The sequence below is a fragment of the Copadichromis virginalis genome, linkage group LG7, assembly GCF_057382275.1.
Source record: "Copadichromis virginalis isolate Kocher_CV1m ecotype Utaka linkage group LG7, C_Virginalis_male_GT1.1, whole genome shotgun sequence".
Classification (NCBI taxonomy): domain Eukaryota; kingdom Metazoa; phylum Chordata; class Actinopteri; order Cichliformes; family Cichlidae; genus Copadichromis; species Copadichromis virginalis.
In genome coordinates this window covers 19132407-19147243 of record NC_140624.1, presented here as the reverse complement: position 1 = coordinate 19147243, position 14837 = coordinate 19132407, and the positions used below count along the sequence as shown (strand labels likewise).

The window sequence follows — 14837 nt, the reverse complement described above, 5'->3', positions numbered from 1 at the left end:
GGTGATTCTAAATTGGGCATAGGTGTGAATGTGAGTGTGAACAGTTGTCTGTCTTTATGTGTTAGCCCTGGAACAGATTGGCAACCCATCCAGGGTTGTTGGAGAGGCTCCTGCCCCTTGCAACTCTGAATTGAATATGGAATTAAGAAAATGGATTAATGAACAAATACATTTAAAAGCCACAAAAGGATGGCAGGAGGTGAAAGCAGCTATCTTGGTGTCAGCAGCTGGTTTGTGGCCTGTCGTTTTAAAGCCTTGAGTTTGGTGTTCCAGCTGTTGCCATCTTGGCACCAGATGTGATGAGGGAGCCATGGATGTGCCTGAGAGCCAGGAGACACTGAAACCTTATCAGTTACAAGTAAGTGAGACCCTAACAAAGTTTTAACTAAGTACTGAATAATTTTGCCTTTGCTTTTGGATGATGTGTGTACTGTGTTATGCTGCTTCCAGTGTTTAAGTAATTTGAAAACCTATTAAACCTTTTAAAATTCTAAGAATTCAGTAAGAAGATCTTTGCAACTCTTCTTTATGCATGCAGTCAATTAGCTTAGCTTCACTCAGACTGAAACAAGGAAACAGTTGAGAGAAGCATGTTGAATATCCTGAGGCAAGATGCTGAATCCCAAGTTATGGTAAATGGCCTGTATTTATATAGCGCTTTACTAGTCCCTAAGGACCCCAAAGCGCTTTACATATCCAGTCATCCACCCATTCACACACACATTCACACACTGCCCCCAACCAATTCACTGGAATGAGAGAGTGTTAAGTTAAAGGTTCTTTGCTTCACATAGAAAAAACCTTGTCTTAATGTGTGTGTGTCTGTCTGTCTGTCAATGAGCCTCTTAGTAAGAGACTGCTTCGAGTGCTCAAATAGAATAGAAAAGCACCATATAAGTATAAGTCCATTTACTAGTATTTGTTTAACAAAGCTAGGCCTAAATCCAGAAACAGTGTGTGAAAAAGTAAGAACTAATCTTATGTCATTTTGGAGGAATTTTATCCCACTCTTCTACTTCTGCAAACTCTAAAATGCTGCTTCAGTTCATTGAGGTTTGCAGGCATTGCAGTTCTTTTAAGGTTTGATTTTTTTTTTTCTTTTTTCAGCCATTCTGTTGTAGATTTGCTGCTCTTTTTGGTATCATTGTCCTGTTGCATCAACCACTTTAGGTCAAGCTTTGACTATCAGACAGATGGCCTTACCATTTGACTCTAGAATACTACCCTCTACCACTGTGCTTAATAGTTGGTATGAAGTCTTTATACTGATATGCTTTTATTTCATCTCCACTTTGGTCTTATCTGTCCAAAAGACATTGTACCAGATGGCTTGTGGTTTGTTTGAATGCAACTTTGCAAAGCTCTAGCATTTTATTTCTCTTTTGCAATTTCCCCGAGCCCTGTAGATTGGTAAGTGCTGTGAATGTTTTCTACTTGTGAAGATTTTTTCTTATTATACAATGATTGACTACAAATTGTTTGGAAATTGGCAAGAGTTGCTTCTTTACGATCACTGCCGATGTCTTTCCCCCTGTGGCATTGTAATAACACATACCTGAATACTCCAAATCTACAAACTGCCAAAACCTCTTCTTTTGTGCTCACAGTTTTTCTTGTGCATTGATCGGCAGCACCTGGCTGCCTACCTACCTTCTTAATTGCTTTTGAAACAGTAAGGGTGTACTTTTTCACACACTGCTTTTGTGTTTTGGCTTGTTTTTTTGCTACATAAATAACGATAAGGTAAGGTGTGTCATGTTGCTGTTAATCCAAGGCTGTAATTAAACAATTTTAAGACCTGATTTAGAACAAATTATTAACAAAAAGTCCTGATACATAAAATCTTAAAGTTGAAGAATGGTTTACTTTCTTTTTACCTCTTTTTACTGTACATTATTAATATGTTCCATGTTATTCCTATACTATACTCTTTAATAGCATGTTTTCTCTGAACTATGCATAGTACGCATATTTTAAATCATATTTAAAAGTTCATGCTGTTGCTTCCTGCCTTGACTGCAGTGTGTTCTTGCCGTCCCAGGAGAGTCAGAGTCAGAGTATCTTTATATTGACCAGCCTTTCAGACAGCTCTCCAAGGAGACCCGGACCTATTACTACTCTCCTGAAGCAGAGCTGGCCCTGTGGTGCCACCTCAAGACCTGCTAAGATGTACAGTGCACGACTGCTCATGCATTTTCGAGCCGGTCTGAATTATTGAGAGAATGGATGAGTCAATTCAGACAGAGTTAACACTGGCTGGTTCACCAGTGTGTGTCTGAATTTTTTTTCTTTTTCTGTTTAATCTAGGCTATCAGAAAAATAAATGTGTCGAATCAAGCAGAATGGGAATTTTATTTTATCTCTTGCTTGTGAGATTGGTTAAATTTGCTTTGGCTTTCTGAGCGAGATTGGCTTTTGAACAGACAGTTCCTTCAATTTGGGTTTAGCTAAAGGAATTATAGGTTTATTTTAGGCCTTTATTTTCTTGTCTCTTTCCTTTGTTGCTATGGTAACCTTCCACATCCCCTAAATTGCCCCTCGTCTGACTGATGGGTGGTCCTTTTTCTTTTCTTCAACAAGGCCAGTGCACAGACAGAGGTCGTTGTTTTGTTGTCTATCTTTGCTTTTCTTTTTCTTTTCCTTTTAATGTGTTTGTGTAACCGAGAAGGCCAGATGACGGCAAATTGATCCGGGTGGTCACAGATGGAGATGTGTGAGTCGAGCCTGAGTGGTTCAGGCCTCTGAGTGTCACGCTTCTCACGGCCCTCCTGAAGTGTAGTTTTCAAAACAATACACTTATACCCAAGAGTCTTCCCTGTTCTTGTTCGCTCAATGACTACTTATTATTAAAGTCTTATCCAGGGTTCGTGTCACAGAGCATAAACGCTCCTATCAGAAAACGCTCGGCGTCGAAGCCAATATCAAAAAGAGGAAGTGCTATCTTCTTCTCTGCCACATCCTCTCATGCGCTTATCTTCCTTTTCAACCCTGTGACATGTTATTTTCTTTCAAGCCAACAGTTTTCAAATTGAGTACAGCCAGACCTTTGCATTGATAGAAATAACAAGAGTCTATTCAGATTGAGTACAGCCCTCCACTTCTGATATATCGCTGTTTTGACACTTTGTGGAGTTGACATCAGCTAAGGAACTCAATTCTGCCGAGTCGCTCCCAGAGTGCTGAAGGTAAGCTTATTCAAAAAGACTTTTTGTTTATGACCTTGTTTGAAAGTTACTGTCAACCTCAGGAAAAGGAAGCCACACACAATCTAAACACCCAGAGAAAGAGAAGTTGCTCACCGAGGCGTTTCTGTTCCACAGATCCAGGAAACAACCGTTTGACAAGCTCCAGGTCACGTCTGTTTTGTCAGAGTGTGTTGCTTTATGTGTTTGCTGTGCTTTGTCTCAGGCCATATGATTCAAAATGTTCACAGAAACAAGACCAGCCCCTGTAACTCTGCAGGGACCTGAAGTTCTTGATCTAATGAGTTTGCCGTTGAGAAAAAAAAGAAAAGGGAAAAAAAGAAGTGAGGAAGTTAAGTGGCTTCCTGTTTTGGTATAACGTGTTTTTGGAACAGATCGATTCCAAACCCAATCAGTTTCCGTTTCTCTGTGTTTTTAGAAACGTGTAACACCTTCAGTCAGAGTAATATACCTGCATTAGAAGTTCTGTGTGGCTGAGCTGAGCACAAGGCTGTTTTTGTCTTTGTACTTTAAAAGCAACAATTCTGAGATACAAGATTTCCTCTCAAAGGTAAGCTGTCTGCCATCACAGCCGGCATTTTTCACTGCTGGTCAGTCCTCAAAACCAGCTGAAAACTGAGCAGTATGGCTCCGGACTTACTGAGGCACCACTGAGAGTATTTTCTGCCAAACATATTCATAGAGAAAGTGTTTCTTCATTCTTCTGTGCTTTACAACCCACTTTCCCCCCTGAGAAAGTTGGAACAAATTGTGTACAAATTGTGTATTGTGATGAAAGCAGAATTCAGTGATTTGCACATCCTTTAAACCTTGCCTTTGGGGTGCAAAGACAAATAGTAAAACTGCGAAGTGTTTAAAAAAAGAGATGCACATTTTGAATTTGAAGCCAGCAACATGCTTTGGAAGAGGTTATATTAGGGCTATGTTTCCTGCTGGGTGTCTTTTAATAACAGTCCAAGCATGTGGTAAGTCTTAAGACCAACTGATTGAAAGTAAAATGTTTTTCTGTTCTTGCTTGAAATAGAATTATTATCTTCCTCTTTGTATTTTACATCAAAGTAGGAAATTGAACGGTCCCAATATTTTCAATAGTTGACTATTCTGACTAGAGGAAGGTGATTTTACCATCTGGACTATTTTAATAAGGAGTCATGCTGTTGTGCAGAGTGTGGTTTGACTTTGTTTAGCCAAAATAAGCAGGGTCTTCTTGAAAAGGACATCTGGACAACAATGCAAACAATGAAACTCTGTACCTTTTAGCATTAATAAACCCTTCTCAAAGTTTGCAAGTTTGCTGTTTGCTGTTTATATGAACGGTTCATGTTCCCTTTAATCCAGATGTTGTATTCATGTCTAAAAAAATGTACAGTTTTAATTAGTAGACCACAAGACATCACCTCTGTTCAAATGAGTCCAAACTCATTTATTTTGCATGGAAATCTTTTCAAAATTTGGTTTGTAGATGGAACAATGGAGCTTACACTGTTTTTGTAGATGTTCTTCTGGGCCCATGCAGAAAAATGTCTGGTTTGCCTCTTGTTTGCGCGCGCCCCCCCCCCCCCAACAAAATCAGCTGGTGTCAAGAAGTTCTACCTCACCAATACTTAACAAATATCTAAAAACAATAGTTTCTAATGTAAATCATCCTCTGAGCTGGAAGAAGAGAAGAGGGGTACACCGCTATTCGATCTTTAAAACTTTGAGAACCCTGCTTGATCTTGTATTGATATCATACACTGTGTATTAGAAATTCCTGTAGTTTGTTGTAATTTTATGTAAATGTGTTGACAGGTCAGAGGTGAAGATATCACTTTGCAGAGGAATGATGGAGGAGAACATCTTTAATTATCAGAAAGAAGAAGAGCCTGTGGAACTTGAGTCTTTTCAGGGTATGTTTGCATTTACTCAAAAGGTCAATCTTAGTCATCAGTGATTCATGTGGCACATGTAAAAGATCATCCCAGTGACCTCATATTGAAAATCGTGTCTGCCTCGTGCATTTCTATTAGACTTTCGCCAATATTATATAATGAGGATAATGAATATAGACGTGTCCAGTCTATCTGTAATCATTTAAACCTGCAGGACATGACCTTCGGATCATTTGGGGGCACTGATGTTGTGAACTTGAAAGGTGACAGTTGCTCATTTACACATTTAGCAGACATGGAGGAAATGAGTTTAGGTCCTGTATTCTCTTTCATGTGAAATCTGGTGTGCTCTGGTCTCTGCCACCTCCTGGGGTGAATATCTGGTTTTTAATTTGCTGAATCCTCCACTATGTTCCCCGGCTAGTATCAAAGTTTTTGTGTACCGAATGATGGGTTTATAAAACACCGACTTCATCGAGAAAGCAGTTCTGTTGGGAGCTGAAATTGGCCACAATTCAAAAGCATTGCATAAAGATGCAAGACGCTCCATACAGCAGAGTTGGAGTGGGCTTGTCTTTCTAAGTAAAGCAATAGATTTCAAATAATTCTTTGATCCATACTCCACATAAAATTATGATTCTCGCAGCTTAATTATATTGCCAAGTTAGAAGTTCTGCCGAGATAGATTAGACTAACCGAAACAGCTTTGCGGGCTCTGCTGATTTCTATGTTGCTCGGGAGGGCTGGATGTATGAAGGGAATGCATTTGAAAATGGCCAACCTCAAAGTATATGTGAATAAGCAGCAAACATAGTGGTACTGCCAAAACATGTAAAACCTATCACTGAAATATTCAAAGCAGAAATTCTAAAGAGAGCTATCAGATGCACTTTGGGTGACGTAAGAGACTAGCGCAGTTTTGTTTTCATGTCCATTACAGGGGAGAAGAGGAAACTCATACAACCAACATCTTTAAAAGACCCCAAACTTGAAAAGCTGAAGGAGGTAAGAAATGAATCCCTGCCTTGCACATGTCGGATTCGCTTTCTTCTATTTCACATTTACTGTAACATCAAACGCCCGTCCTGGACAGCCGCAGATCTGAGATTACCTTTGTGTCTTTAGTGGGCTGCATACAGGAATAAGGTGTGAGGATGGATGAAATTTTAATGAGCATAATTATAAGAGAAGATGGGAGACAGATGTCACGGCGAGGAGCCAGCAGACTCTGCTGGATCAGAATTTTAAACATATTGTTGTAAAGAGGGCAGCGCTAATGTTTCACACAAATGGAAAAATTGAAATAATTCTGACGTCTTATATGTAAACTTGAGAGGAAAACAAGTGAAATATAAGCTTTCTTTTAGATGAGCACTTGTATCTTGCATTATTATTATTATTATTATCTGTTTCGGGATCCAAAAGCACAATCTTTAAAAACAGGGTCTCTTGCTGTTTTTTTTTCTTCATCTGCAACACTGATAAAGGAAAAATGTATGCAAGAAGATGAAAGCGGATAATTTCTCTGACCGTGTGATGAATTATATCTCGGTAGGCACTGGTTGATTGGATCAATAAGACTTTGAAACCCGAGCACATCGTTGTTCAGAGTCTGGAGGAGGATGTGTATGATGGACTGGTACTTCATCACCTGCTGTGTGAGATAATGAATATTTGATATTTCATTTATCATACTTACTTGCGTTTGATAGTGATTTGACTGAGAGGATGAAAAACAAACAGATATTATGTTAAAAAGCTGGAGGTTGTTGTCAGTCAGACCCTATAATGATACTCGGTTGTTTCTTGATTTCTTCAGCCAGGTTGGCCGACGTGCATTTGAATGTGGAAGAGATAGCGCTGACCAGCACAGCTCAGATCCGCAAGCTGGAAATAATCATGGAGGAGCTGGGCAAGAGACTGGGCACGCAGGACAGCAGTCAGATCAAATGGAACGTCAAACGTGAGTCATGCTGCCGACTGGGCTTCGCAAACAAACAAGTCAACAAATGTTCTCTTCTGGCAACCCTCTCATTTCAACAGGATTTGGTGCTATCACAAGGGTACCATGTAAGCTTACACCAACTGCGCAGGATTTTGGTGGAGATAAAATTTCCTGACATTATAGGGTTTCATTTTAATCACATGTCAGTGCTGGTTGCTTGGTTATGCAGAGAAATAACTTATAGACTGCTGAACACTTTACCTAAAATGTTCTTTCTTGGGCTGACACAACATAACCTGGCAGGGCAGCTGTCAAATTCTTGACTACAGTTATTTCACTTTCTTTCATTGCCTTCCTTTGCGTTTTGTTCAGGGTGAATCCAAATAGAAGACAGGGAAACGTATCAAAAAAGACTAATCTGTGCGAATGCTAATTAAAAGTTAACATGATTTGGTGATAATCATGTTTGCTGCTGTTCTGTAGTACAACCCCAATTCAAACAAAGTTAGTGTACAGTGTAAAATGTAAATAAAAATCAAATCCAATGATTTGATGAACTGAGAAAATGTTAAGAAAAAATAAGGTCATTTTGACTTTGATGGCAGCAGCTGAGCTAACAGTTTTCATAAAAGAGTAAATTGTCTCATGTTAAACATTCTGAATTTTGATTGATTGAATTGATTTAGTCTGAATAAAATCTCAGTTTATGGGATTTGCTTGTTGCTTTTATTAAAAAAACAAAAACCTAAAAATAGGGCTGTACATGCATCACCATTTAAATTCTTTTAATGTTAGGCAACAGGAGTAATAATAAATCAAATCAAATCACAAATCAAATCACTTTTTCAAATCAAATCACTTTTTATTGTCACATCACATGTGCAGGCACACTGGCACAGCACATGCGAGTGAAATTCTTGTGTGCGAGCCCCACAAGCAACAGAGATGTGCAAACACAACAACACAAACGAGCAAAATACAAGAATGGCCAACCTGAAACTAATAAATATATGTACAATATATAATAGTGTATGCATTTCTGGATGTGTATACTAAATATTTTCCTGTGTGTGTGTGTGTGTGTGTGTGTGTGTATACACATTTTTACAAATTAAATAGTTTAAAAAAAAAAAAAAAAAAAAAAAAATAATAATAATAATAATAATAATAAAATATATAAAATATACAGAGTTGAATATGTGCAAAACAAGTGGCATTTATATACAGTGTGGAGTGCATAATGTTGAAGTTCCAGTAGTGAAGCTGAGGTGTCTATGACGTGTTCAGCAGTCTGATGGCCTGGTGGAAGAAGCTGTCTCTAAGGATTATCTAAGGATAATATATTACCAAGAAGGTCAATATAATATGGTAATATTGTCTAACAGGGTCATCATGGAGTTGTTCTTAATGGGAGTGCTCCGATCATTAGCTGTGGAGAAAGTTTTACTTACAGAGTGAAGACATAAATAGATAAAAATAAATGCTATTGTTTAGATTTGCTGAAAACTGGATTGATATTGAAAATAGCTGCTGGTGAGTACTAATGGTAAGTAGGTTATGGGGCCAAGTGTCAGTTTCTTATTTATCAAAGACACTCGTGCCCTGCTTGAGAGTTTGATCACATCGGCCGATTTTTCTTTTGTGTGTGTCTGGTCCTCTGCTGTTTACCTGTCAGTCATCCACAACAAGGACCTTCTGGCCACCCTTCATCTGCTTGTTGCCATGGTGAGATGTTTCCAGCCTGAATTGGATTTGCCCTCTGATGTGAAGATTGAAGTTGTAGTCGTAGAAGTAAGTTGTTCTTGTCAAACTTTGGCACTTTTTCTTTTGCTCCAGGATGGTTTCAGACACACTTTGTGTAATTGTTGCTCATTGTGGTGTGCTGTACACCCAGGTCAGCAAAAGTGGAATCAAATCAGATGTGCAAGTGGAAATCTTAACCGAGGGAAGGTGAGGTGCTTACTGCCTCGTGTGATCCTGTAAATGTGAAGAAAAACTCACCTCATATATATATATATATATATATATATATATAAATCCTTTTTGCCTTTTCAGCAGCGACACAGACTCCCTCAGCAATACTGAAAGTGAGTGAGATGGTCAGAGGTTGAGCTGATGTGACATCTTGAATGTCATCCAAAAAGCATTACAGCCTACTAACACATTTTTTTGGCTGTCTGGTCACCCAGGGGAAGATCCCATCGAGCAACTGCTGAAGCTTGAGGCTCACAAGGTCAACACAGTGAAAAAGGTATAACAAGGACACCAGAAAAAGTAAAGAAGTGCCGAGATTTTTTAAAGGTGTTGACTTTCTCATCTCTAGAGAGAGAGGAACTCCAGTGGTGTTAACACAAATGATAAATGTCACGCTGTGTGTTTGTTGCCTGATCTGAACCTTCAATACATGGCAGATGAACAGAGCTGGCTGGTGAAGGACGGGACTCTTAATCCAATGTGCTTGTAAGGCTTTTTGGCCTTCTTGCAAAAGATGATTTTCAAATACTGTTGAGCATGATCTTTTTCTTTCTTTCTTTCTTTCTTTCTTTCTTTCTTTTTTTTTTTAAAAAATCAAATAATTTTCACAGACTGCATGTAAAAAAATGGAAGTAGCCACCATGACAACACTCATGGGTTAGTGAAATCCTGTTTTGAAGACTCAATTTTAGGATTTTGGAGCCAGAAGTTCCAATATTTGACTAAGATAACTAAATGCCTGAACACAAGAGTTGTGAGAACACTTGAAATACAGGACAACAAAGTCTGAAATGAGCTATAGGCTGACACAAAGCAGCTCACAGAGAGAAAGAGACAAAAAAATCTCATATTTTAAAAGTGCAGTCGTTTTTTGCTGGCTGACTAATACTTTCCTTGATTTCGAGTGAGCTACACGAGGTGCAGAATGAACAAGTTTAGATGTCTTACTTTAAGAGTCTGATATATTAACCATTCCAACTAATGCTTTGGGTTTTGATGAAGATACCCTAAATTGTCAAGTTGCATTTCAAACTGCACAGTTTTATAATTTCTCTGTTGTAGGCCCTGGTACACTTTGTCAACCAGCATATATCATCTCTGGGTCTGCAGGTGATAGATATGGACAAACAGGTATACACCAACAGCTGGAAACCTTCTACTGCTTACAGGCTTTCTTTTGATAAAAATAGACTCAGTGATTACTTCCCTTATCACTTTCAATGTTCCAATGCTCTGTGGGTTTGCTGTCCAGTTTGCTGATGGTGTGATTCTGCTGCTGCTGATCGGACAGTTGGAGGGTTTTTTCATCCCGCTCTTTGACTTCAACCTGACCCCTGTCAGTGACTCTGAGATGGTAAAGTATAGATTCACATATATGGATTCATGCCACATTCAAAGCTTTATTTTCTCAAAATATAACTCAAAATTCTGTTCAAACGTATTTTATTTTTGGTGCAGTGTACGCATTCACACAAATTCCTTTATTCAGTTCACAAGTGTTAGGAATGAAGTACACTTTTTCATCTGATCATCTATCAATCTAATTCCCGGCCGATCACTTGGATACAGTACTAAAACATGACCCAGAACAGTGCCCATTAAAAGATATGATATGATCAAATGAATATTATACAGTCCCCATAATAAAAGTTGTTGTTGTTGTTAAAAACATAAATGTCAGGTTATTTGGTGATTCTGAATTAGCTGTAGTTGGTGTGAATGATTGTCTGTTTCTCTGTGCTGGTCCTGTGATGGACCACTAACATTTCCAGGGTTGTATAATACTCCAGGGCATACTGTGTGTTTGCCAGATGTTAGCTGGGACAGGCTCCAGCCCTCCCATGCCCCTAGTTGGGAAAGCATTTAAGAAAATAGATGTATGATTTTAAAAGTAATTAGTACCTATAGCTATTACTATGCGATAAAAGCACCAGAGTACAAAAGGCTTGTAGTATATTATCATAGTGGAATAAAATATACAAGTATTATAAAATGGAAATCTTCAAATTTAAAGTTAAAGCACTTCATAATTGTAAGTTCAGCACTAAAGTACAGTTTATTCAATAAATATCTCTACTGTTGTTACAGAGTCAACTTTTTTACCAAAAGTGGGGTAGAATATAGCTTTTGTTGTATGTGATATAGTCTTACAATAAGTGTGGTTCATTGCAGAATTATCTCATTTGAAATTTTTTTTGTTGTTTTTTCAAAAAATTCTAGCTTCATAATGTCACCTTGGCCTTGGACCTCTTGAAGGATACAGGCTTTCAGCTCTCCAATGTTGACCCACAAGGTGAGACAAATCCACTTTGTTCACACATAACACACTCAGAACTTGTTCATGACTGTTTTACTGAGATTGAAATGCCAGGCACAGATGATGAAGAAGAAAAAAGGCCTGCAGATAAAATGATCGTTACCATGAAAAAATGAAATCCTACAGCGCTCCAAGACACCAATGTCAAACTAATTCAGTGATGATGCCCTTTATCAGGAGAATTTATCTGGATGACGGAAAAAATGCTAAAATGTGTTTGTATGTCATGCAAGGAAGGGGATTGCTGAATTAATGTGCTCTACACCGTGGAGTGAGAGTTTGAGAGTGTTTTGGAGAGGGAGATGGAATAGCGTGCTGAATATGAATGAGCGCCACTCGTGCCATGATGAGTATCACTATAGATGATTAGACACAGAGATTGATCCTTACTGTTACTGTTACAAGGCTATATCAATGTGTGGGTGTTTATCTGAATGGATTTGTGTTATCTGTCTTACTGAAGACTGCTGCTAATATTTCACATGGAAAAGAGACAGTTGAAGTGGTTTGGGTATCCGAAGGGCCAACTAATCAAGGTGGTTCAGGCATATCCTATCAGGAGAAGGCCTCAGAGCGAAGCTAGGGCAAACCGAAGACATTACATCTCTTAGGTAGCATGGGAACACCTTGGTGTCCCCCCATCTGGATGAGTTGGAGGAGGAGGTTGGGGGAGACGGGAGCTCTGGGCTTCTCTGCTTAAACTGCAACCCAGACCCAGATAAGCAGCAGAAAATGGATGGATTAATGGCAGCTTTAGTGAATTTTACAGTGTGTAATCAACTGTATTCAATATTTACAAACATAATTTTTGTCAATATTAGATGAAGAACCAGATCAAGGTTTTGTATGTTTAGGTTAGTTTTTTATTATAACAAAATATCATGTTTGTGTGTTTGGGGGCTGTTTTTAATGGTGTAGGCTTGCTGTTGTAAGCCCCATCCACATAAAAAGAATTTGCCAAACGCCAATTGCACTTACAGCCAACCACTTTTTGCTTGTGACGTTGTTGTAGGTAGCCCTCATGGATGTTATGTTATTTAGCATGCAAGATGCCGACTTTCTTTGACATATACTCATGATCTCTAATGGCCACATGTACACATGAAAAGGTTCAAATTCTAGGAAGTCATAAAGCTACAGCATTCGTTTTTGTTTATTTTCAAGTTTAAAGCATACATCTGTGGTGGGTTCATGCGGTATGACTACATCGTATGCCACCAGCAACGCTCATGTGTGTGTTTGGGTAATTTCCTTCGGTCACATAGACTACATCATTCCATAAGGCGGAGAGTGAAATCAAGCAGGTGACCGGGTGAGTTGCTGACTCCTCTAAGTGTGGGAATCAATCAGTGGCAAGCAGATTCACTCCACTTCCCTGCAGATGCACTATTGACAGGAGGAACTTCCCTCTAAACTTGAATCTTCCTCTCTTTAGATCGCTAAAGCTGTCCCACCATATTGCCTCCCAGCCACAGAGCCTGTAATTGTAAAATAAATCCTCGACACGATAACTGTTAATGTAAGGACTAGCACAATTAATCTGTGCCAGGAGCGAGTGGGTAATTTAATTCATTTTTGGTGTCTTTTTAATTAACGGCATAATTGCAGCCACTGAATGAGGAATCCCAGCTCTCAGGGCCTAAAATGAGAGCATGCTGCGTGAATTAATTAGGTTAGCCAATGGTGAAGTCGATCTTTCTGTCACATTCATTCAGTCAGAGCATCTCACAACAGAGAGCAATTTTGTAGGGATCTTATCTCACCAAGGACATATTGATTAAGTTTCCATCTAATGTTTTTTTTGTCCTCCTGATCTATGACCTCTTAGGATGGATTGTGAGAGTAGCTATTAGCTAATGCTGGTAAAAAGTGTCCGCATATTCTTACCGCCTCAGTGGCTTAAGGATGCTGCATGTGGATTATGTCTCCTCTGAATATTGTGACAGATATTGTCTCTCTGGACACCACTGCAACCTTGAAAGTCCTCTACGCTCTTTTCAACAAGCACAAAGGGAAATGAGAGAGGACATCGTGTGAAGAGGAGCGGCGCAGCGGGAAATACAGAAACGACCAAGTAGTGCGTTTAGCCAATTACTAAAAGGTAATTCTGCAGTTTTGAGAAGTTTGGCCGACGCTGTTTCCAGGCTGAATTAAAGGATTAAAGTTATGTTCTGTAAAGTGAAGTGAAATGATGGTTGGAGGATCTTTAGTTTGTGTATTATGATGTAGACTATGTGGCTTAAATATGTGGATCGCGACAGCCGAAAGAGGGTTTGAATAAAAATCATTCAGAATTATGCTTGAATGACTCAAAGTCGAAAGCTCCACAATCATTATAATTTTACTTGTTGCAAGTTAAATAACTTGTTGAAGCAGGATTACAGCCTTACAAATGTATTTTTAATGTCACTGTGTCTTTAAGAAAAATATGTATGTGAACATTTTTATCTCCATAAAGCTTAAAGAGCGCTACCAAAAACTGGAGGATTAGAGCTTCAGATGCGAGTACTAATACAGCAAATTGCTTAAGCAAATGAAAATGAGAAATATTACGATGTTGATGTTTATGCCTAAGCTGATGCAAGTCATTTGATGCAAACAAAATGTCAGTGACTGTCTTTTTAAAATAAGATCCAAAATTGTAACGGTACCAATAAAAGTCAAACAAGCCATCGACAGTCAAACAGGCTTTTAATAAACCTCAGGTTCTCTTTTCCTGTGCCAACGTGTAAAAAATACGTATAAAAGTGTGCCAACTCAATATGTCTTGACTGCACTATTGATTTCTTTACAACTTGTTTCATCATCTGTGTGTGTTTTTTGGTTGTTTTTAACTCTCATGTTTTAGAAAATATAAGCTATAAACATATTGTTGGTTACAATGTATTTATAGCCTTCACTGTTATATATTGCGTGCTGTAGCTGAAGCTGTAAGACCCAGTTTATGATAATGTATAATAATTACCATTTCAACAAAGGAAGCTAAACCTCACACTTCTGTGATTGCGTATGAGCACAGCACATTTAAATATAGCACCGTTAAATCTGTCACCTGTTTACATCATACTGACAGTACAAGGATCAATAAATATTCATTGACAGCATAAATCTACTGCATAGAAGTTTTGTTTTGGCTCACTGGTCACATTTGGTGTACTCTTGCCTAGCCCTTGTTTACCTCTTCTCTTCTTTTTTCAGTACATTTCCGCTTCAGACTAACAGTGTTGGAAAATGAGACTTTTCATTCTTTGTACACCACACCCCTGGCTTTGGCTGTCATTTCTCAATAAACAATGTGGATTTCTCTCTGCTTCTTTATGTGCTGCTCCTGACAGTCTGTGACCTCTCAACCCCCCCCCCCCCCCCCCCCATCCTTTTATCCACTGAATTGTTCACAATTCAATGTCGTGCAAATGTGAAGAGGGTGCAGCATGCAGTGACAGATAAAAGACGTGGTTATTACAAAAACGCATTTTTGTAAATTATGCGTCGAATTAGAGCGAGCTGGAACTGCGAAAATGCACTCA

At 38.7% G+C, this 14837-nt stretch overlaps 1 protein-coding gene across 1 annotated transcript; it reads left to right on the top strand.

Moving 5' to 3' along the window:
* The first annotated feature begins 776 nt into the window (after positions 1-776).
* Positions 777-14630, top strand: parvg (parvin, gamma). Its single transcript, XM_085462353.1, is given in 14 exon segments — positions 777-3185; positions 4995-5092; positions 6015-6079; positions 6630-6732; positions 6894-7037; positions 8695-8810; positions 8914-8969; positions 9075-9106; positions 9209-9270; positions 10056-10124; positions 10246-10347; positions 11214-11286; positions 13257-13316; positions 13319-14630. Coding segments are annotated over 13 exon segments (978 nt in total). The 5' UTR covers positions 777-3185; positions 4995-5025; the 3' UTR covers positions 13348-14630.
* Positions 14631-14837: the final 207 nt, after the last annotated feature.